Genomic DNA, 25,436 nt, shown 5'->3' on the forward strand with positions numbered 1-25,436 from the left:
ATAGTAAAAGGCAAGGCATTGGAAGGAATGCTACCATTTTTAAGATGAAGAAATATCCATTTGACCTCCGAAAAGTAATTGGACCTCTAATGATAGCTTTGTGTCACCTTCAGGAATTCAAAAGGCAACCAGAGTAAAAAGAAAGGACCTCGAACGCCTAGTCCACCCCCTCCTTTACAGGAAGATATTGTTCTGGGGAAAAAATATAAAGAAAAGTATAAAGTAAAAGACAGGATAGAAGAAAAACCAAGAGACGGAAAGGACAGAGGACGAGATTTTGAAAGACAAAGAGAAAAAAGAGACAAGCCAAGGTACGTAGGATTGTATGTTTTCAGCACTCTTTTGTAGAATCTAAAATACTTTTCGTAAGCTTTTTAGGCATTACTGTAATAGATTTTTTTCCGTGTTTTAAAACTCTGTGTATGTGTACTTAATAATTCCCATATTGAGTTAGGGATAATTCAGTAAACGGTACCTTAAACATTTTTTTTATGATCATGAAATAATAAAATTTTCAATCTTAACCATTTTTAAGTATACAGTTTAGTAATGTTGAGTATATTCACACTGTTATGAAACAGATCTCCAGAACATTTCATCTTGTGCATCTGAAATTCATCTGAATACCCATTTAAATGACTCCCGTTCCCCTCTAACCCCCAGGTCCGCAGCCCCTAGTAACCACCATTCATTCTATTTTCTGTCTTTATGAATTTGACTGCTTTAGATACCTCATGTAAATGGACTCATTTTGGTTTTTTGTGACTAACTTATTTCACTTAGCATGATGTCTTTAAGCTTCATCCATGTTGTAGCATGTGACGGGATTGCCTCGCCTTTTAAAGCTGAATATATCCCATTGCCTGTATATCCAATTCTCTGTTGGACAGATGGGTAACTTCCACCTCTTGACTGTAAATATCTCTTCAAGACCCTTCTTTTGATTCTTTGGATACGTACTCCAAAGTTGAATTGCTAAATCATATGATAGTTCTGTTTTTAATTTTTTGAGGAAATTTCATATTGTTTTCCATACCCGTTGCCCCATTTTACAACCCCACCAACAGTGTACAAGCGTTTGAGTTTTTCCACATCCTCACCAACATTTATTATTTTTTGTTTTTTGGACAGTAGCCATCCTAATAGATGTGAGGTGATACCTCATTGTGGTTTTGATTTGACACATTTCACTGATGATTAGTGATGTTGAGCATCTTTTCACATATTTGTTGACCATTAGTGTATCATCTTTGAAATAATGTCTATTTAATTCACTACCCAATTTTTAATTGAGTTATTGATTTTTGTTCTTAAGTTTTAGGAGTCTATTATCTATTCTGGATATTAACCTCTTACCAGATATATGATTTATGAGTATTTTCTCCTGTTTATAGGTTGCATTTTCACTCTTTTGATAACGTCTTTTGATGCACCAAAAGTTTTATGCTTGTTGTGGTCCCATTTGTCTCTTTTTGTTCTTGTTGCCTATACTTTTGGTGTCATTGCCAAGACGTTATTGCCATATCCAATGTTATAAAGATTTTCTGTTATGCTTTTCTGTTGGAGTTTTATAGTTTTACATCTTACACTTAGGTTTTTAATCCCTTTGGAGTTAATTTTTGTACATAGCGTAAGATAAGGGTCCAGCTTTGGGGCGCCTGGGTGGCTCAGTTGATTAAGCATCCGACTTCAGCTCAGGTCATGATCTCACAGTCTGTGAGTTCGAGCCCTGCGTCGGGCTCTGTGCTGACAGCTCAGAGCCTGGAGCCTGCTTCAGATTTTGTGTCTCCCTCTCTCTCTGCCCCTCCCCTGCTCATGCTGTGTCTCTCTCTGTCTCAAAAATAAATAAAAACATTAAAAAAAAAAAAAAAAGATAAGGGTCTAGCTTCCTTTTTTTTTTTTTTTTTTTTTTTTTTTGCATGTAGATAGCCAATTTTCCCAGCACTGTTTTTTGAAAAGACTGTCTTTTCCCCATTGAGTGGTCTTGGCCCCCTTGTTAGAGATCATTTGATCATATATGCAAGGATTTATTTCTGGGCCCTCTGTAGTATTTCACTAGTCTGTCTTTATGCCAGTACCACACTGTTTTGATGGCTTAGCTTTCGAATACATTTTAAAATCAGGAAATATGAGTCCTCTCACTTTGTTCTTCTATTTGAAAATTATTTTGACTTATTTACATGTCCCTTGGAATTCTATATCAATTTTGGGATGAATTTTTATATTTCTATGAAGAATGCCATTGGGATTTTGATTGCGATTGTGTCAAATCTGTAGGACGCTTTGGAGAGTAAGGACATCTTAACAGTTTTAAGCCTTTCAGTCTGTGAGCATCTTTCCACTTATTTGTGTTTTCTTGAATTTATTTCAATGATGTTTTGTAGTTTTCAGTGTACAAGGTTTTCAACTGCTTGGTTAGGTTTATTCCTAAAGTGTTAAATTCTTTTTTTATGCTACTGTAAATGGAATTGTTTTCATAATTTCTTTTTCAGATTGTTCATTGTTAGTGTATAGAAACAACTGGTTTTTGTGTGTTGATTTTGTGTCCTGCGATTTGACTGAATTTATTTGTTCTAACAGTGCGTGTGAGTGCATGCACACATGCACATAACCCGTAGGCATTTCTACATATAAGATCCTGCCATCTTAGAATGGAGACGATTTTACCTCTTCCTTTGTAGTTTGGTTGCCTTTCATTTCTTTTTCTTGCCTATTTGCTCTGGCTAGACCTTCTAATACCATGTTGAAAAGAAATGAGAGTGGGCGTCCTTGTTCCCAATCTTAGAAGAAAAGTTTTCAGCCTTTCACCATTGAGTATGATGTTTGCTCTGGACTTTTCATAAATTGCTTTGTTAAGTTGAGATTGTGTTTTTCTGTTCTTAGTTTGTTAAATGTTTTTACCATGAAGAAGTGTTGAATTTTGTCAAATCTTTTTTCTATACTTATTGAGACGATCATGTGATTCCTTTAATTCTGTTACGTGGTACATAGTATATTGATTGATTGCCCTATGTTGAACCATTCTTGCATTCCAGGAACTAATCCCCCTTAGTCATGGTGTGTAATCCTTTTAATGTGTTATTCAATTCTATTTGCTAGTACTTTGATGAAGAGCTTTACATATTATTCATCAGAAATAATGGTCTGTAGTTTTCTTGTAGGGTTTTTATCTGGCTTTGCTATCAGGGCCTCATAGAATAAGCTTGGAAGTATTCCCTCCTCTTTAGTATTTTTGGAAGAATTCCAGAGGACTAGTGTTACTCCTTTAAATGTTGATAGAATTCTTCAGTGAAGCCATGTGGTCAGGGTTTATCTTTGGGGGGAAGTTTTAGATTACTGATTTAATCTCCTTACTCATTATTGGTTTGTTCAGATTTACCATTTATTAAATGAGTCAGTCTAGGTAGGTTGTGTGTCTAGGAATTTATCTATTATTTCTAGGTTATTGGAATTTGTGGATGTACAGTTTTTCATAGTATTGTCTTATTATCTTTTTTTATTTCTGTGGCATCAGTTGTATTGACCCCACTTTCCTGATTTTAGTTATTTGAGTCTTCTTTTTTTCTTGGTCTAGCTAAGGATTTATCAAATCTTTTTAAAAATCCAGCTTAGTTTTGTTGATTATTTCTATTGTTTTTCTGTTCTCTATTTTGATCTTTGCTCTAATCTTCATTATTTTCTTCCTTCTGCCAGCTTTGGATTTAGTTTATTCTTTTTGTAGTTTTTTGAGGTGTCAAATTAGGTTGTTAATTTGAGATCTTTCTTATTTTTAATGTATACATTTATCTATGAAATTCTTTTTAGCACTGCTTTAGCTGCATCTTGTAAGTTTGGGTATGTTGTGTTTTCATTTTCATTTCTTCCAAGGTGTTTTCTAATTTCATTTGTGACATCTTTGACTCATTGATTAAGAGTCTGTTGTGTAATTTCCTTATATTTGAGGATTAAATAACATAACTCTTAAAACATAAGCAAAGTACTCAATAAATATACTCTTTATTTTCCTGCTTTAATAATAAATTGCAGTATGATAATATATTAAAATGCCTTTCTATTGTCAGGTTTTCACTTTGTAAAACTTGAGTTCTATTTTTCTCCCTTGTGATCAGAAAAAATACTTTGTATGATTTCAGTCTTGAATTTGTTAAGACTTGTTTCATGGCCTGAAACATGGTTTGTCCTGGAGAATGTTCCATGTACACTTAAGAGGAATGCATATTCTACTACAGTTGGGTGCAGGGTTCATATGTCTGTGAGGTCCAGTTGATCTACATAGTGTTGTTCAAACCCTCTGTTTCCTTATTGTTCCTCTGTCACTTAATCAACATTAACTTTTTGGTGTAAATGGAATTACATAAAAGAGCCAGCCAGTGAAAGAGCTGAGACCCTTCTGAAAATCTGTGCATTTTAAACTTAATAACTGTGTCAGAATTTAGTTAAGTCACTGCATTAGTTAATTTAGATTGTATGTTTTTTAATAAATTCTTTCTCATCAGTCAGTTTTCCCTCTAATGATGGTACTTCTTAAAGATCTGTTTACAAAACTGCAAAATAAGGAATGCTTGATTTTTAAAATTCATTTATTTAATGTTACTTGGGAGCAAATTTTTTTTTGTAAAAACTGAAGGTAATATTTTTGTGGCTCATAAAAATGCTTACAGATTTAATTGGGATGCTTTCCCCCTATTCATTTTTTAAATTAGTTTTCAAATTTGTCCTTTCATGAAATTAATATTTCCTCCAGAAAAAAAAATGTAACTCTTTAGAGGGCTCTCAGTCTCTTTTCTTCTTGAGTTACAGCATGTTGGAGAATGCACCAGCCTTGAAATTACACAAATAGGAACTTGTATCTTGGCTCTGCCAGTTACATGATGTGAGACCCTGAATAAGTTGTTTTCTCTGAGCCTCTCTTTCTTCAACTGTTAAACATGCCTGATATAGCCTCATAGGGTTGAGGTGAGGATGAAATGAGATAATGCTTTAAAAAATAAGCAAAGTACTTAATAAATACACTGTGTCTTCCTACTTTAATGGTAAATTACAATGTAGTGATATTTAAAAATACCTTTCCATTTGCAGGTTTTCACTTAAAAATGTAGCCATAAAGATATCCTTTTTCTTTTCCCCCTGATGCTTATGCACGATCCTATTTAGAATCAGCTGTTAGTAATAAGGGCTTAATATGGGGGCAGGGGACTTAACTACCTAAAGCAATAGTGTCCGAACTTGAAGTCTGTCGAGAAGTATTAATACCTGATTTCAATCCCCAGATTTTCCTATCTAATTAGTATGGGGAGCTGCCTTGATGTCTAGATTTTTAAAAGCTCATTGGGTGATTGGAATGTTCATCAAAGTTTGGGAACATTAACTACATACATTGGAATTTATTTTCTCATTTAAAGAAATTCAGAGGAAGGCAGTCCAAGACCGATAACACTGGTCGTTCCACCAAGTCATTGGGGATCCAGGGTAGTAGCTGTCTTCCTTTTGCATGCTTCCTTTTTCAGGGTTATCCCATGATCTAATGTGACTGCTGATGACTTAGGCTTTCCATCCATATTCCAGGCAGGAGAAAAAATGAAGGGAAGAAAGCCTTAATTTTCCTGGAAGTCCCACACACTATTTCCTGTTACATCTTAATTGGCCAGAATTTAGTTTCATGGCTACATCTAGAGAGGAGGGTGTCTTAGAAATGTAATCCTTTAAACAAAAAAAAAAAAAAAAAAAAAAAAAAAAGAGAAAGAAAGAAATGTAATCCTTTAGCTGAGCATATGGCTGACCCAAATAAAATTGGGTTTACTAAAGAGCAAGGAGAGAACAGATTGGGATAGCTGGTTGCAGTCTCTGCTACATTCATGCGATGCCATTTCTGTTCATTGTTTTTAAGTACCATTCTTCTTAATTAAGTAGCAAGATTATTAGAGTTTTAAAAGCAGCATTACCTGACACTTTATCTGGGGTGCCCTGTGAACTGATATTTGTAATATTATTCGGGATAAATTATCTACCTAGTAAGCAGTTAACTTAGCCTTATAAGTTCAACAAAACCCAGTCTTCCCAAAAAGTAGATTTTGGTGATAAGCTTAGTCCTTTCCTTGTCTTGATAAGAGATCATCTTGTCGTACTTAGATGAGGCGATTTTTTTCTCTCCCATTATGGTGACTTGACTTAGAAGAACCAGAATGACCCTGTGAACTGTTGCTAGGACCTAATACCGTGTTAAATAACACGACCAAATATCGTGTTAAATATTCTTGCTCATTTACATTTTAAGAAGTCTTTTGGGGCATCTGGGTGGCTCAGTCGGTTAAGCGTCCGACTCTTGACTTTGGCTCAGGTCATGATCTCAAAGTTCGGGAGTTCAAGCCCCACCTTAGGCTCTGTGCTGACAGAGCTCTCTCTCAAAATAAGTAAGAATAAACTAAAATTAAAAAAAAAAAAGTCCCAAATAACCTTGAAAAAAAGAAGTCTTTATTCTTTAATGGTTCTTGGTATTCTAATTTTGTTATTTTGACCCAGAAATCTCTGAGACATGATTTTTAACGTATGTCCCTGGTACTTCACCATTGAAATGGTAACATATTTTGTATTATGAGAAACTGTACTACACAGGTTGATTTTTCATTTTCCAGTGTTTCTGGTGGCTGTCTCCACCAGGAGCAACAAGGTATACGTAGGACTTACCTGTTACTTAGTATATAGAAAAATCTTAACTTGGTTTATTTTGTTTATCTAAAGAAACAAGGCAGCAGAGTGGGTACCTGAATTGCGTTGGAGTTCTGAAGCCATATATTGCAAAGTTGAGAAGGGCCATTTTGATTTAGGAGGAGTTCGTTTAATTTACAGGGGTCTTTTTTGAGGTGGATCTATTATTTTAATATATCTCCATTACTGTGAAAAGAGAACTTATTCTCAAATGAAATATTGTATTAAGAATCTTTGTCATGCTTTCAGATTGGTGGGGTATGTAATTAAAGGTTAGCGTCTAAATTCCTTTTGGAGAAAATTGCCCTTTAAAATTAATGTAGATGGGGGCGCCTGGGTGGCTCAGTCGGTTGGGGATCTGATTTTTGCACAGGTCATGATCTCACATTCCGTGAGTTCAAGCCCCACATCTGGCTCTGCACTGACAGCTCTGAGCCTGGAGCCTGCTTCAGATTCTCTCTCCCTGTCTGCCCCTCCCCCACTCGCACTCTGTGTCTCTCTCTCTCTCTCTCTCAAAAGTAAAATAAAAACATAAAAAACATTGTTTTAAATTAACTTAGATCTTGTAATGAGCTTATTCGGAATATTCTGGTTATCAGGATGTGTTGTGCTTAAGTGAAAGTATGCTAATTTATTTATTCAGTTATTGGGTATAGGGGTAGGCATTGTTCTAAAAGTCGGTGATGCAGAAGTGAACAAAAATGTTCTCAGAAGTTTTGTTTCTACAGGTAGAAGTAATATAGTAATCACGTGTATAGAAAATAACATTTCTCTGAATATGGACATTTTTTATTTTTCCAGGTAGAACTTGGAAGGCCTACTGGGTGTAGGGGATTGCTTACATTTCTTAAGGATGGTTCCCTATTTAGTTACTAGAAGAGTATGCGTATGTGTGGGACAGGTGGTGCAACAAGACCATATGGTCCTATGACTTAAGTCCTTCTCCCTGTCTTCCGGGTCTCGTCTGAAGTCCACAACCTTCTACGTCAAGGGCTCCTAACCTGAGATCCATTGGTAGATTTTAGGGAATCTGCACATTTCTTGATTTGTGGGTATAATTTTACTGGTGTGTGTTTTGGCGAGAGGGAAAGTACCTATTCCTCCCAGAAAAATTCATGATTTTCCCCCTCTCTTTGCCACTCATCTGGCACTTGAGGATTTGAGAATCTTCCCCCCGCACCTTCATTAGCCACGTCAGCTGTGTTAAGAATATACTCCATTCCCAGAATATTTGTTAATTTGAATAGCACTATATTCTGTCATGTTTTGAAGAGAATAGTTTGGAGGCCATGGTTTTAGAAGAATGTTTCTAATCAGTGTCTTCCCATTTGACAGGTAGACTTTACTCAACTATGATTTATTTATGCAACATGGACTAAAACCTGAATACCACTTGTTTATCCAAAAAAGCCTTCCAGGTTTTATTACTCTGCTTTTAGAAAAATGTAGCAATTTCCCATTACATTTTTGTAAAATAAACTTTCCGTGACCTGCTCTGTACAGAAGATGGTAACATCTTGATTACCTGGAATTCAACTAAATCATTTTTATTCTGTAATTTGTTTTAGAAGAGGTGTAGTACACAGAAAAATTACGTTCAAATTACATATTTAGTCAGAAAATCACTTGTGAAGGGAATATTTTGTGAGTATGACTATTCCTAACCTGTAACGTCTAGATAATCCTAAAGTGGATATTTACAATGATGTTTCACTGGGCTTGTAATACTTTTCATCAGTGAAAATCCATATTCTGTATACATTGCTGAATAAGGAGAGTGAACCAAATTATTAGTGTACTTTAAGAACAAAGGCTTAAACAAGGACAAACTTTTTAGATTAGTAGTTAACCAGAGGACTTACCTAGCAATTGTATATAGCCCGTTCTGCTGGACATTTGGTTAAATATGGTTTTATTGATGGATAGTAATATGTCTTAATCAAGTTGTAGGATGCAGAATTTTGTGTTAAATGGGAAGAATGTAGCTAATCACTTAAAAAAAAACAACACTTCATTATAATTACCTGAATATAGAAGTCTACTTCTTGATAGTACAAATGCTTGCATGATGAGTCTTCCCCAGATTTCAAAGACAGATCTCATCATTCAAAACTTGTTGGCTTTGACTTCAATTTAGTAGAATAAGCAAATTATCATCAAATTGACAATCTTATTTCCCCTTTCAGTGATTGCACACATTTATCAAAATAATTAAATCAAAATGTTTCAGACCTTTGACAAAGAATGTTATTTACTGGATTTATTCAGTATTTACTATTCATGTATAGATACCATGGTCTGGACTGGCACATCTCATCCTGTGGCCATGAGCCATAGGATAGGGAATAGTCCGTTTGTTCACTGAGCATTTTCTATAGACTGAAGTATAGTTGTTTTTTTTTTTTAATGTTTATTTTTGAGAGAGAGAGAGAGAGAGAGAGACAGAGTACAAGAGGGGGAGGGGCAGAGAGAGGGAGACAGAATCTAAAGTAGACTCCAGGCTCTGAGGTGTCAACACAGAGCCCGACACGGGGCTCGAACTCACAGATCACAAGATTACAACCTGAGAAAAAACTGGACACTTAACCAACTGAGCCACCCAGATGCCTCTGAATTCTAGTTTCTTGAGTAAATGTGCACTAATGTTGCTTGGCTATATATAGAGGATGGAAAAATACTACACTAACGTTACTGTACTAACTGTACTGTACTAACGTTACACTTCACACAGAAAAACATAGAATCATATAATGATCCCTTCATGTCCATCTTGTTTCATCTATATATATAGATTCATATATATATCTGTATATATAGGTTTCATATATACCCCTATATACCTCCTCCTCCATCCAATATTATTTTGAAGCAAATCCCAAACATCTTACTACTTCATCTGTCTATATTGTAGAATATATCTCCAAAAGATCAGTACACTTAAAAATATATAATCAGTACACCAGTATCACACCTAAAAGAAAAAAAGGAGAATAGTATAATTTTAAAATATAAAACTTAGAAGTATTGGTGATTTAAATATCTTTTATAACATTTTCCCAATTAAGGGATATTAGCACAGGTAATCATGAAGGATATAAACACTTTTTAATATTAAAATGGAACCTTTGTAGTCAGGTTAGGAATTGTTTATTTGAGGCATTTTTCTTTTTCTGCATTTGATTGAACCCTGTGTATAGACCTAAAAAGTGTCTTCATATGAATGTGATTTAGGCTAGAGATACAAAATTAAGGCACTTAAAGAAATATGTAATATAGCTGAATATAATTCTATAATGCACTAAGTTTATGGTAGACTGTGTTAAAAATGAGTTTTATTTATTTATTTTAAGTAAGCTCTGTGCCCAGCTGGGGGCTTGAACTCTCAACCATCCTGATATCAAGAGTCGCATGCTCTACTGACTGAGCTAGCCAGGTGCCCCCAAAATGAAAGGGTTTTATAAATATCAAAATAACGCAGTCACATTGGGGGGAAAATAGCAATTTCACAATTTTTGGTCCAATTGATCCAGTTTGGGGCTTTCATAGATGGGATATTGGGAAAATTTGTTGAGCTCATTAGAGAGTTATGAAATCTAGAATGGTGTTTATGTCCATACAAATTGTACTTCTGTCTTTTGTCCAACATACTTGGTGAAATTAGAGACTTGAGAGGGAAGTTGTTCTCAAGCAGTTTCAGAGAGGTTTTCAGGAACAGGAGGTAGTTGGGAAAGTTCCCATAATTGGTCCAGTCAGAAGTGTATACCATGGTAAATGGAGGCCAGATATTCAATCGAGTAAAAATGTGGGGCTGCATAGTGGGGTTAATGAAAGGCACCCAGCTGCACCAGCAAAATCTATCCCAGTCTGGCTGTGGTTTGGTGGCATCTGGTGGTAGTTTTTTTCACTGACAGTGAAATGACCTGTGACTGGATAGGACTTTCAGGACAGTGGCAAGGATTTCAAGAATCTCCCTTGGTTACCCATTTTGCTGGCCTGAGCTTAGATGTTATGTCTGAGAAATGAGTCCAGAGCCTTGAGGACTTTTCTTTACCTTCCTCCTTCCCAAGACTGGATTGCTTGCTGTTTCTTGGTGTAGTCTGGTTTTCTCCCTCATCACCTCACCACCCCATCCCATCCCATCCCAGGAGAAAGTGATAACTTTAACTTGCTCCAGCAGGCAGAGGATAGGAGCCAGTTGCCTTCATTCAAATGGAGACCTATCCTCTACCTGGCATGTGTTGTTTCTGGATTTTATTTTATTCGGAATACTGACTCTCTTACTCCTAAAGCTTAAAAACAATCTCCTGTGTGCCAGGGATACCAAGTACTTGTCTCTTGTGACTTTCTATCACAATGGCGGGTACAGTTTTTAGTTCACTAAGTCATGTGATTGAGCAAATCTGTGTCAGGCTCTTGAACAAGATTCTGAAAAATTCTATTATCGACTCTTGATTGGAGCTCAGGTCATGATCTCATGGTTCATAGTTCAAGCCCTGAGTCAGACTCAGCGCTGATGTTGTAGAACCTGCTTGGGATTCTCTGTCTCCTTCTCCCTCTGCCCCTCCCCTGCTCACTCTTCAATCTCTCTCAAAATAAGCATTTAAAAAAAAATTCTTAAGCGATTTAAATGATAAATCTAGGTTTTAATAACATTGAAGGATGTGTTGATTTAAGGATTATCTTAACAGTCTTTATTCTTAAGTTGAGGCTTCTGAAATTTCTTCATCGCAAAATGTAAAATTGAAATTGACCCAGAATTATGAGTACTCGGATTAGGGTTACTTGTTTTATGTAGAATTGGTTAGTTTGCTTGAATCAAATCTGTTTTACAAGTACATTATATATTTATGAGAAGATCTCTTTCAAAAACTTCCCACAGACAAAAGTATTCTCTTTTTGTAGATTGTTGACTTAAAAACGTTTCCCGTTGCAGGGAGTATTTATCACCTGCTGCAAAGGGACAGCAAACTCTAGGTTTAAAACAAGTCCTCACACAGAGGCATTTTCTCTCTCCATCTGATGTAATTATTTAGACAGGTAAAATCTTGCTAGATTTTTTTTTTATTGAAGGATACTTGACACATAATTTAGCTTCATGTGTACAGCACAGTGATTCATCTGCTCTGTACAGTATGCTGGGCTCGCAAGCATAGCTACCATCTGTCACCATACAGTGCTATTTCAATACCATTGACTGTGGCCCTTATGTTGTACCTATTTATTCCATAACTGTTATCCTTGTGACTTATTTATTCCATAACTGGAAGCCTGTATCTCCCACTCCCTTTCACCCAGTTTGTCCATCTCCTCACTCCTCTTCCCTCTGACACCATCGGTTTGTCCTCTTGAATTTACGGGTCTGTTTCTACTTTTTGTTTCTTTATTCGTTTGTTTTCTTTTTAGGTTCCACACGTAAGTGAAATTAGGTGGTATTCATCTTTTTCAGTCTGATGTGTTGTGTAGCATAATACCTTTCAGGTCCATCCGTGTTGTTGCCAATGGCAAGATCTCATTCTTTTTTATGGCTGAGTCCTATTCCATTGCACATATATACCACATCTTCTTTATCTGTTTATCTATTGATGAACAGTTAGGCTGCTTCCATATCTTGGCTATTGTAACTAATGCTCTAGTTAACATAGGGGTGCATATAACTTTTCAAATTCGTGGTTTTGTTTTCTTTAGGTAAATACCCAGTAATGAAATTACTGCATCATATGGTTTTTCTGTTTTTAATTTGGGGTACGGGGGGGGGGGACCTCCATAGTGCTTTTCCGAGTGACTCCACCAGTTTACATTCCCTATCAGCAGTGCACGAGGGTTCCTTTTTGTCCACATCCTCGCTAACACTTGTTATTTTCTTGTGTTTTTGATTTCTAGCCATTCTGACAGTTGTAAGGTCATTGTCTCATTGTGGTTTTGAGTTGCATTTCTCTGATGATTAGTAATGTTGAGCATCTTTTCATGTGTCTGTTGGCCAACTGTATGCCTTCTTTGGAAAAATGTCTCTTCAAGTCCTCTTCCCATTTTTAATTGCAATTACTTGGTGTTTTTTTGGTGTTGAGTTATATACACTCTTTATACATTTTGGGTAATAACCCCTTACAGGATATATCATTTGCTACAAGTATCTTCTCCCATTCAGTAAGTTGCCATTTTGTTTTGATGGTTCCTTAGCTATACAAAAGCTTTTTATTTTGGTATAGTCCCAGTAGTTTATCTTTGCTATTGTTTCCCTTCCCTGAGGAGACATATCTAGGAAAATGTTAAGGCAGATGTCAAAAAATGACTGCCTATGTTTTTTTCTAGAGGTTTTATGGTTTCAGGTCTTTAATCCGTTTTGAGTGTATTTTCATGTATGGTGGAAGAAAGGATCCAGTTTCATTCTTTTGCATGTAGCTGTTCAGTCTTCCAGCACCATTTACTCCATTTCCCCATTTAATCTTTCCTCTTTTGTCATAAATTAATTGACCACGTAAACATGGGCTTCTTTCTGGGCTCTCTGTCCTGTTCCATTGAACTATGTGTCTGTTTTTGTGCCAGTACCAATACTGTTTTGATCACTATAGTTTTTTAGTATATCTTGAAATCTGGAATTGTGATACCTCCAGCTTTGTTTTTTTTTTTTCCTCAAGATTGCTTTGGCTATTCAGGGTCTTTTGTGGTTCCATACAAATTTTAGGATTATGTGTTCTAGTTCAGTGAAAAATGCTGTTGGTATTTTAATAGGAATTACATGGAATCTGTAGCTTGCCTTTTGAACAATATTAATTCTTCCACTCAATGAGCATAGTAGGTCTTTCCGTTTGTTATTTTCAATTTCTTTCATCAGTGTTTTATAGTTTTCAGAGTACGGGTCTTTCACCTCCTTGTTTAAGTTTACTCCTAGGTATTTGATTGTTTTTTGGTGCAATTGTAAATGGAATGGTTTTCTTAATATTACTTTGCTACTTTGTCATTATTGTATAGAAATGCAATCAATTTCTGTGTAGTAGTTTTTCACCCTGCAACTTTACTGAATTCATGTATTCTGATAGTGTTTTGGTGGAGACTTCAGGGTTTTCTCCTTATAGTATCATGTCATCTGCAAATAGTGACAGTTTAATTTCGTCCTTACCAATTTGGATGTCTTTTATTTCTTTTTCTTGTCTGATTGGTGTGGCTAGGACTTCCAGTGCCATGTTGAATAATAGCGGTGAGAGTGGACATCCTTGTCTTGTTCCTGATCTTAGAGGAAAAGCTCTGTTTTTCACCATTGGATATGATGTTAATTGTGGGTTTGTCCTAGATGGCTTTTGTTATGTTGAGGTATGTTCCTTCAAAAGCCACTTTGTTGAGAATTTTTATCATAAATGAATGTTGGATTTTATCAGTGCCTTTTCTGCATCTGTTGAGATGTTCATAATGATTTTTATCCTTTGAGATCTTGCTAGATTTTGAATGACACTTCCCTGCCTAAATCTCTTCAGGGCTTTTCTTCATGCTGAGAATAAAATCCAGACTTTTACCATGACCTGGATGACTTCACATCATCTGACCTTCTTTCATGTAACTCTCCACTCATAAGTTGAAGTTACCCTTGTCTTTCTGTTTTTCTCATGTCTGGTGATACCTCTTGCCTGCCTTCTTTGTTGTTGCTGAACCCTATGCAAGGCAAGTTCTGTCCCCAGATTTTCAGCTCTTGGTTCAGATTTCACCTTCTCAGTCAAGGCCCTTTCCTTCCAAGCAACCTAAAGTTGTCTGCCTCACATTTATTTTATTTTTTGGACCTAACAGTTTCTGTTTCATTACCCTGTTTTACGAACTTTGTTGCATTAACGAGCTGAAATTGCTTTGCTTTCTTGGTGGTGGTCTACTTCCAGACCATATAGTTAGGAGAGACTGGTTTTCAGTCCACTGGCTGTCTTATTTTAGGGGTGTTGTCATAAACAGGAAATGAGTTATTATATGGAGAGTACTTAAAATGGTGTCATGTACACAGCAATATATGTGTTACCTGCAGTTATTGTTGGTATTATTATTATTGCTGCTATTATTATTATTACTGCTATTATTATTATTATTATGATGATGATGATGATGATGTGAGTGGTTTTGTCTGCCTTCTTTGCCTCTGCATTCTTAGTGCCAAAAATAATGCTTGGAGCCTAGAAGGTGCTCACTTAATATTTGCTCAGTGAATTAAAATGACTATTTTATATAAAGATATGTTTCTTATGTAAAATAAAACAGCTTAAATATCTCTATGTGTGAAATCTGTATCGTGTTATATTGTATTTTACCACAGGAAGCAGATTTTGATAGTGTTCATAGTCCATTTGTGGGGTTTTTTTAAGTATACTTTTTGCATGATGATTTTAAAGGGTGAGTTATAACTGTTACATTATGAAAGCATATTTTCATATTAGAGGACTAGAAACCATCATTGTAAGAAAAAGAGGTATTAGTAATTTTAAGAAAGTGCAGGGTAAACATACTGGTTTGTAGGTAAAATATAGTATCTCGAATGAGAGACATTTTTTTTTTAACTTCATAATCTTTCACATTTTTCCCCAAGTGAAATATACCCTAAATATTCTCATCTCATATTGTGTCTTAATTATATCAGCATTAAAAACTGTTTTTATTAGAATTAAGTCAGACTAAAGGTTGGCTTTCTCTGTGTGCTATAAATCACAGTACTTTTGCTAACAGTGTGCAGTTTTCTGTTTTAAGGTATATAGCTTCTCTTCATGCAATAAACTCTTCTTTTTTCTTTATTTGAGCTTCCAATATCCCCTCCTTTTTCTCCCTCAGGTGAGAAACAATCCAGTTCCAGAGCCTAAGACTAGTTAATCTAAAATTACTGCTCTTCTAAGTAGAAATGTATTTTAATATATCTCTGCAGTAGTTTAAAAGCCAGAGTACTAATAATTTTCATCAGGTTTCAGAGACAGTTTTATTTCTTAGACTCACACATTTTCTATATGCAGAATGAACATAGGCCCGGGTCCAGTTAGGCTGGCATCCATAATTTGACCCATATTGTTTTGGTAACAGATCCTCTCTTTTCACTATTCTTTAGTTATCAGACTTTTAAAAGAATAATAACAGGAAGATATAACGAGGCTGTCTTAGCCAACTTGGGCTGTTATAACAAAATACCGTAGACTGAGTAGCTTAAACTAAACAGATATTCATGTCTCACAGGTGTAGAGGCTGGGAAGTCCAAGGTTAAGGTTCTGACAGATGAGATCCCTGGGGAGAGGCTCACTTCATAGACAGCTGTCTTCTCACTGTGTCTTCACAGGGAGGGGAGAGAGAGTGAGCTCTGTTCTCTTCCTTTGCTTGTAAGGACACTAATCTCAAAATGGGAGCCCCACCCATAGGATCTCATCTAAACCAATTATTCCCAAAGACCCTCACCTTCAAGTACTATCACATCGGGGACTTGTGGAAACTGGGGGGGACACAAACATTCAGTCCCTAACAGATGCTGTTAAATTAAACCAACAGTTCTCTTAATTTTTTTTTTTTTTCTTGAAGGCTAGGTAAACAGAAAAATGCTGAAACCACAACTTGATAGCACGTTGGTGCTCTGACCTTAATTTGGTAGGGTGATTATCCTAAGCTTGAACTGAAGTTTTTTAAAACTTCCATCCTGTCAGCACCAAATTTGAATAGAAATGTGATTAGACTATATTGTGTTTTTTCAGTGATATTATGAAGTCTCATTTTTTAAGTTCTGTGAACTAATTACCAAGAGGTATTGCAGACATTCTTGAAACAATTTTTAGTATACTCCATAAGTAAAATTAACCAAAATCTCAGTTCATTGAAGAGCCACATTTTTTATTTTGTCAATTTAGATATTTCCAAATTGACTAGAACCTGATGAAATTGAAATTGGAAAGCACCAAACAAGAACCATTCTGATTCTCAATCTTGCAGTATTTTTCTGTTGACTAAGATGCATTTGAATGTCCATTGATGATAGATGGTTTTCCAAATTTGGGTAAGACTCTGTGAGCATTTCTACTCATACCTATAAGTAAAAACATTTCTGTTAAGAGTCGGTTAAATTACAGTGGCTTATGGCTTATTTTTTTTTTTTATGAAGAGGAAATAATTTTTATGAAAGACATGAAGGCTTAGTGGAATTGCTGATAACAGGAATATTTAGGTGAATCTCTACTTCCCGAGTAGGGCAGCATGTTATAGTTAGCTGACTTTTTTTAGTCAGTTATTAATCCAAAAGGTATTTTTGTGTACTTGCTGAAATCCTTGTTCTGCAAAATTCTTTCCAATATACTGGATCACTTTCCTGAGTCAGTAACATATATTTTATGTATTTGAAGCTTTTATTGATAAAAGGTCTGCTAAGGCATCATTGATAAACAGCGTAGTTAAGGGCAGAGTTCTCAATGAGGGGTAGTTTTGCCTCCCTGGGAACATTTGGCAATGTCTGGGGTAATTTTCGATTGTTATGAATGGGGGTAAGAGGGAGGTGGTGCTGGCGTCCGGTGGGTAGAAGTCTGGGGTGCTGCTGACATCCTGTGATGTACAGGACACCCCCCCTCCCCACTACAAAGAATTTCCGAATACAAAAGGTCAGTACTGCCAAGAGTGAGAAACCCTGGGTTAGGATTGTGGATGCTAAAAACATTTCTATCATAGACACTGAATGTAAATCTAAAATACTTTGACCAGGACTCCAGAATCTTTTGGAACAAACATCTAGTCTTCAAAATGATTGTTTTGAGGAATATACTCATCTGGGTTATGTGGTCTCTGTTATTTTTTAGACATTTCTTTTTAGTTATTGCGCAAATGTATGTGTTCCAGCTTTCCATCACACACACATTTTGCATATTCATTGGAGACAGGGCCCGGACATAACACATTGTAGGAGTGATTCAGATGTGCTTTGTGAGGTTATAAGTTGTTTCTCTGGCATCAGTGAAAGAAGATTTGAAGGGCATAGAAGAAGCCTTAGATAAACCAAGACTCATGAACTTAATCTGTGCTGGCTAAGAGTGAACATTGGTTATTTAAGATACAGACAGTATGGACAGTATGTCCTTTCCTTCACTGTAGCATTCTTTCCCCATCCTAAATGTCAACCCAGGCTGTGCAGGCTAGGTTTGGCTTAGCCAGTGATAACTTTTTCTTTTCCCTGCAGCCTTGAATTACCAGCCTTTCACAGCCACTTTCTGTCTAGTGGGTATTTTCTTTAGCTTTTTCTGGTTTCCTCCCTCCAAGTACCTACTCACACTGTCAGAGATGATCTCTGATAAGAGTGAATTCCATACTGTAAGTGAGGGTAGTGTTCTCCCTACCTGTGCTCAGGGACAATGTTACCTGGAAAAGGAAGTGGACCTTAGAGCCAAAGCTTGGGAGCAAGGCAGTGCATATCTCATCTACAACTGTTGCCTTGGGCTGACTTAAAATCAGATCTTAAAAAATTAACTTAGGGGTGCCTGGGTGGCTCAGTCGGTTAAGAGTACGACTTCGGCCCAGGTCATGATCTCACGGTCTGTGGGTTCGAGCCCCGTGTCAGGCTCTGTGCTGACAGCTCAGAGCCTGGAACCTGCTTCGGATTCTGCATCTCTTTCTGTCTCTGCCCCTCCTCCATTCGCACTCTGTCTCTCTCTCTCTCTCTCTCTCTCTCTCTCTCTCTCTCTCTCTCTCTCAAAAGTAAATAAACATTTAGAAAAAAAAATTAGTATTGTACAGCACTGTGAATTGAAATTTATCCTGGAATTATGGTTCACACTTTTAGCTTTAACATTCAGGCTCTTCATTTTTTTTTACAGGTCTACTTCCCCAGTAGGACAGCATCATTCTCCTCTATCTTCTAGACATCACTCATCTTCCTCACAGTCAGGATCATCTATTCAAAGACATTCTCCTTCTCCTCGTCGAAAAAGGACTCCTTCGCCATCATATCAGAGGACAATAACTCCACCTTTACGACGCTCTGCTTCTCCTTACCCTTCACATTCTCTGTCTTCTCCTCAGAGAAAGCAAAGTCCCCCAAGACATCGCTCTCCAATGCGAGAGAAAGGGAGGCATGACCATGAACGAGCTTCACAGTCTCATGATCGGCGTCATGAAAGAAGGGAAGGTGTGTACTTTATCTTGATTTTTTTAGAGTTCTTTAAGTATTTTCTTTATTAAAAAACCGGACATTCAGGTTTATTGTTGTATTAAGGAAAAGAGGAGAACTGTGTTGTAAGTCTTCTGTAGCAGAAGAGTTCTTGAGGGCAGTAGGAGGCACTTTTAATGATACGGGAACATAAGCTATGAAATGTATGGTGTAAACGGGCATTTTCATGTATACTAAGGCGGTGCTTTCTTCCGGTGCTAGACATTGTGGACTGTCAGATTCTTAGAGCATCCCTCTAATTGCTTAGTTGATCCTTTAAAAAAACAAAGATGTGAACGAAAGAAAAGCAGCAACCCAGGGGGTAGAGTTTGAAAGCATCAGACATTCATAAAGAGGTAAGGGCTGGGGGACCATTAAGAAGGTCTGTGTAAACCACGCGATCAAGTTTCTAGTTGTAACTCCAGAAAGAAGTAAGCAAAGCTGTTTTCCTTTCTGGATCCCTGAGAATTAAGTTAACTTTGGATTTGCTACTCCCTCTTCAAGCTGAGATGCTATTCTAATCTGGCAGTACGTCTCTTTCTCTACTCCTTGTCCAAGCTTCTTGTCCTTATTTACTTACAGTTTTTTCCTAACTTCTCCTGAGTTGGTGTTGGAACGTAATGAGTACTCAGGAAGTACCGCTTATTTGCAACATTTCTGTTTAACATGCATTTTAAAATAAGCCTCTCCATGAGTATGGTACCGCAGTCTCCTATGAAAGGTGTTGAATTTGGTTGTTCTCTATCAACAGTGCAAGCAATAGTTAATCAGATTCTTCTTTTCAAGAAAATGATGAATGCATAGGTAGGGACCAGAGAGAACATCTGTTGCATAGAATTGCTTCTTGTGTACATGATTTTGGAACCGGATTGGCATAGCAGTATTTATGGAACATTGGTAAGATGGGAAAATTCTCTTAACACCTATCTATTAATTTTAATCAGATATTTAGAGTTGACCAGGAATATAGTATATATTTAATGACCACTGACTGAATGAAAACTCTTTAGTGTGTTTAATAACTTTGTTTTGAAATAATGATGAGGGGAAATAGTATTCATTTAAGTCTTATAAGAATGCTTGTTTTGTGCTAAGAGTGGCTGATATTACAGGAAGAATCCATTTAATAATAAACCATGTGTTTAGTTTCTTTGTAAGGAAGATGTTTCTTTAACCTTCCACATAAGAGATGTAGCAGATGTTTGTTCCTCCATTTCGATGTCATTTTCTGAAATAAAACTAATTTTAGTGGAAGAATGGGGAAGTAGATGACAAAATACAGTAACTAGATACATTTGTAAAGACAGATGGGGGACCTGTGGAAAAAGGATCTGGTAGTGAGTGAACGTATTTTTAGGCACAGTTGGCATGGAAAGAGGACTCGAAGTCACAGGTGTGTGCAAAAACGGATGGAGACCTATCAAATCCTTGCCTGATGCTTCTGTTCTTAAAGGCATCTGTGGATATAAGCACATGGACAAAGTAACTGGCAGGAGTTATTAATGGGAGAATCTAGGGGGTCTTGTGGACACTAGGTGTTGAGGTGGCTGGAGAAGGTCTGTAGACCTAGCTATGGGGCAAAGAGAAAAGAAGACAACTTTACGATGTCTTACGTCTTAAAGCTACTACATTTGCTAAAATAGCCTCAGATCTTGAGGCAGTTCCAGAGTGTCTAAGAGCAACATAGAAAGGAAACTGATGTAAAAACAAGGCAGTGTTTGTTTTTTGAGGTTCTCTTGTTAATCCTTTGATGTCATACCAGATTTATGCTATAATCAGTTTATGCCTCTTCCAGGCATGTCTAAAGAATGGTTTCTCTTCTTTGCAGATTCCCTTTAGAAAAGGGGTCGCCTGAGCCATTTAGGCTGTGGGCCTCTTATTTCTTCATTTACACTGACAAGGTTGAAATAAATGATCAGTGAGTTTTGTTTCAACTTCTTAAAAACTACAGCTCTTTTCTTATTTTTCTATGAACTATTAGAAAATGCTTTAAGTAGAGAAAACTTTAGAGACAGGAGTGATCCCACTAAACAGTTGAAGAAAAGAGAGGGTGACTAACAATATCCCTTTGCCAGCCACCTTACTAACTGTAGGCCACTCTTAAGTGCTTTAAGTACATTTGAGGTGGTCATGGGTGGTCTAGTCTGGTGGAGGTGGTTAAAGTCACTGTGTACCTCTGGATCTAAAAGTAGTGTCTAAAAAATGAGCCATCAGTGGTAGGAGATCAACTTACTTGTTTCAGTTGTTGAAGATCTGTAAGTATGGGTAAGTTGGGGCACTGGAAGATCCTATTCAGAGTTTAATCAAGAACAAAGTTATATCCAGGCGTTAATAAAATTACCTTTGGAATTATAGCTTATATATGGTCTTAATTTTCTTATTTGCCCATGTTTTCTTTCTTTCTTGTCTGCAACGAACATGAATTACTATGTTTCAAAAATTGTTTAAGCTCCAAATTATGTGTAAATTGTCTTGTTTCTCAAAATTTTGTGAAAGGAATTCTAGTTCGTTCCCACACTTGCCTTACAGAGACCAGAAGCAAAAGAGATAGAGAAAAGGACACAAGAGAAGAACGAGAGTATGAACAGGATCTGAGCTCTTCTAGAGACCACAGAGATGACCGAGAACCTCGAGATGGCCGGGATCGAAGAGATGCCAGGGATACTAGAGACCGACGGGAACTGAGGGACTCCAGAGACATTCGGGACTCCAGGGAGATGAGAGATTATAGCAGAGATAACAAAGAGAGCCGTGATCCCAGAGATTCTCGGTCTGCTCGTGATACCCACGACTACAGGGACCGTGAAAGTCGAGACACCCATCGAAAGGAGGATGCCTATCAGGAAGAATCCCGAAGTTATGGCAGAAACCACTTGAGAGAAGAAAGCTCTCGTACTGAAATAAGGAATGATGCCAGAAATGAGTCTCGAAGTGAAATTAGGAATGACCGGATGGGCAGAAGTAGGGGGAGAGGTCCAGAATTACCTGAAAAGGGTAAGGTTTTTGACTTGTCAATAAACTGTATCTTGTATGTTTATATAGAAATTATTAAATCATTTAAGGTTTCTTTTCTAGATGCATTCTTTTTTACATTCATTAATCATCATTTTGTCAAAGTAATTTTCAACTAGTTGAATTTTGGCCTTCCCTATAAATTCCAAATAGGAAGCGTTAAATTCCTAAGACTTAGGAATTTGCCCAAGCAGCAAAAGATAAATGGATCCTGATCCTAAGATCCCCTGGTTGAATTCTATCCAGTCACGCCTACCGTCTTGATTAATGTGGAACGCTAAGAAAATTGCCGTCAGGCATAAAAGTAGAATGAAAAGAAAATAATTTTTAGTAAACAGGTACATGTATGGTAAGATTATTCCAGTGGGATTAAAATGGTGGACTTTCAAACTTCATGGTATCAGACACGACCGTGTATCCCGCAGTGTGCTTGTGCTCGCTTCACACCACCTCCGATTATCGCATATCAGAATCTCGAGCCACTTTCCTTCCCCTAAAAAGCGTTTACCATCACCCAGTAACTACCCACCTAAACGTATTTGTCTCCGAACTGCTTGGACTGAATTCGTTTTGGCCTTTTTCCCTCCACTGTCTTCTCTCCCTCCCCTAAAATGCTTCTACAGAATTCTGAGCACTCATTCTTTCTGTTGGTCTTTTGGTCCATCTTGGTCAACATTACAGCTTCACATTAAGCTGAAGGCCCCTTACCTTCTCCTTCATAGTAGTCGTCGCTTTTCTTGGCCTTTTGCTTTTTCATACACGTTTTTTAAATGAGTTGTTTTTTTAAAAATTTCATGAAAAACTGATGGATTTTTTTCAAATGCATCAAATTGATGAATTTATAACTTTTTCCTGTTAAAGCCTTGTACAGGTTTTATTCCTGGGTACCCAGCATTTTTGGTGCGCTTGTCAATGGTACTTAAAAATGTTCTCTCTCTTTTTAATAATGCATTCACATGGCTCAAAATTTCAAAAGTATGGAAGGATATGTGGTGAGAGACCTCCCCGCTACCTCTGACCTCATTCATTCTCTTGCCAGTTTTGTCTGTATCCTTCCCAGAAATATTTTACACAAGCAGATTTGTGTGTGTACTCATCCCCTCTGGTTTTACAAACGCACTTTTTAAAAAAACATATGTATTGCTCTATACCCTGCTGTTTTCACTTAAAAAATACCTTGGAGATCATTCCACTTCAGTCAACTTGATAAACAACTAACCCCTTCTTTTTGGTGCATTTGTCTACTGTAGGATATACTGTAAAGTTTTTTATAAGTTTTTATTTAAATTCGAGTTAGTTAACATACAGTGTAATATTAATTTCAGGTTTGCAGTATAGAGATTCAGCACTTCCATACAGTCCCAGTGCTAATCACAATTATGCTCCTTAATCCCCATCCCCTGTCGAACCCATCCCCTCACCCGCCAGAGCTCTGGTAGTTCTCTGTAGTTAAGAGTCTGGCTTCTGCTTTGCCTCTCTCTTTTTTTTTAATCTTTACTTATTTGTAAATTCCGCATACGTGTAAACCTACGGTATTTGTCTCTCTCTGACTTATTTCACTTAGCATTATACTCTCTGACTTTATGTCGTTGCAAATGGCAAGATTTCGTCCTTTTTTATAGCCGAATAATATTCCATCGTATATGTACATACCACGTCTTCTTTACCCATTCATCAGTCAGTGGATGTTGGGCTGTTTTCCATAATTTGGGTATTATAAATAATGCTGTACATATAGAGGGGCATGTATCCTTTTGCAGCAGTATTTTTATATTCTTTAGGTCAAAAGTAGTATTTTTATATTCTTTAGGTAAATACCTAGTAGTGCCAGTGCTGTATCGTAGGGTGGTTCTGTTTTTAACCATTTGAAGAACCTCCACTCTTTTGCACAGTGGCTGGACCAGTTTGCATTCCCACCGACAGTGCAGGAGGAGGGCTCCCTTTCTCCACATCCTGCACACCACCTGTTGTCTCTTGTATTGTTGATTTTAGCCATTCTGACAGGTGTGAGGTGATGTCTCCTTGTAGTTTTGATTTGTGTTTCCCTGATGATGAGTGATATTGAGCATCATTCAGGTGCCCACATGGGATTCTGGGTCTCCCCTTCCCCATGCACGTGCACACACACGCACTCTCAAATAAATAAACATTAAAAAAAAATACTGAATTCTATATATATTGGGTCTTTTCCTGTACATACACACCTGTGATAAAGTTTAATTTATAAATTAAGCATAGTAAGACATTAATAATAAAACAATGGTGATATACTGCGATGAAAATTACGTGAATGTGGTTTTCTCGAAATTCTTACTGTACCGTACTCACCCTTGTGAGGTGACATGGTGTATGCCTGTGTGATGAAAAGAAGTGAGGTGAATAATGTAGACATCATGAGGTAGCCTTAAGCTACTTTTGACCTTCTGACCAGATGTCAGGAGGAGAATCCCCTGCTTCTGGATCCCAGTTGACCATGGGGAACTGAAATAGCAGAAAGCAAAGCTACAGATAGGGAAGACTACTGTAAATCCTATATTGATAGATGTTCAGGTAGTTCACTCTTGTTTGTTTTTGAACAGTGCTTCAGTGAATAACTGTGTCACTAAATAATATCTTTTTAAAATCTTTATTTTCTAAACTCTGTCGGTGTATGGAAATGATAATTGAGATTTGTATATTAATCTTACATTGTTATGTTGCTGTATTTTCATAGTAGATCTAGGTAGATTCTCTTAAACATTTATGTCTGGGAACACACAGATTTGGCTTTTCTGATTATGTACTATCAATAACCTGCTGAGAATCTTTTTCAGTAAAATATGGGATATGAGTGGTATAACAGGCTTCTTTGCTCTGTTTCAGATTTTAAAGTATTACTGTTGGCATTTCACTCTTAAGCATGGTGTTTGAAGATTTTTAGCAGATGTTTTTTACTGTGTTAAGGATGTCTGCTAATTTTCCCAACTTAGCTAACAGCTTCTATCATGACCATTTTTTCTGGATCTTGAGAAGGTCATAGTTGGTCCCTTTAACTTTTTTACTTACGTTTTCTATATTTTTAAAAATTTCTAACTATTCTGGCATTTCTTTTTTTTTTAATGTTTATTTTGAGAGCGAGCACACCACGTGCATGGGGGAAGGGCAGAGAGCTGGAGAGAGAGAGAATCCCAAGCAGGCTCTGTGCTGTCAGCACAGAGCCCGATGTGGGACTCAGTCTCATGAACTGAACTATGAGATCATGACCTTAGCTGAAATCAAGAGTCAGATGTTCAACCGGCTGAACCACTCAGGTGCCCCTATCCTGTCATTTCTAAGATAAATGGAATTTTTTCATTTTTTTAAAGTGTTAGAATCAGTTTGTTAAAATTTAATGTTGAATTAAGTATCTGTGTTTTCAGCTGAGATTACATATAATTAGTGGCATGTTGATAAATTCTGAACAATGAACTCTTCAGAAAAAGCCCTGGCTTTTAGCTTTTGCCAATTTCCATGCTATAAAATAGCAGATTTTGAGCTGCTAACAGCAGAAGAGATGTGCACAATTGGCTCTTTCAAGCCAGCCTGAACCGCTTCTAGCATTACCACTGCATAG

At 36.9% G+C, this 25,436-nt stretch overlaps 1 protein-coding gene across 8 annotated transcripts in view; it reads left to right on the forward strand.

Moving 5' to 3' along the window:
* The window catches only part of ZC3H13 (zinc finger CCCH-type containing 13), a 95,478-nt gene that overhangs the window by 40,100 nt on the left and 29,942 nt on the right, over nt 1-25,436 (forward strand). For all 8 annotated transcript variants that reach the window (XM_027064861.2, XM_027064859.2, XM_027064863.2 and 5 more), the window contains 3 exons: nt 114-311; nt 18,501-18,811; nt 21,362-21,826. In XM_027064861.2, coding sequence (XP_026920662.1) covers nt 114-311; nt 18,501-18,811; nt 21,362-21,826 — 974 coding nt within the window. The remainder of the gene's footprint in view (nt 1-113; nt 312-18,500; nt 18,812-21,361; nt 21,827-25,436) is intronic.

Source organism: Acinonyx jubatus, chromosome A1 (genome assembly GCF_027475565.1).
Source record: "Acinonyx jubatus isolate Ajub_Pintada_27869175 chromosome A1, VMU_Ajub_asm_v1.0, whole genome shotgun sequence".
Lineage (NCBI taxonomy): Eukaryota > Metazoa > Chordata > Mammalia > Carnivora > Felidae > Acinonyx > Acinonyx jubatus.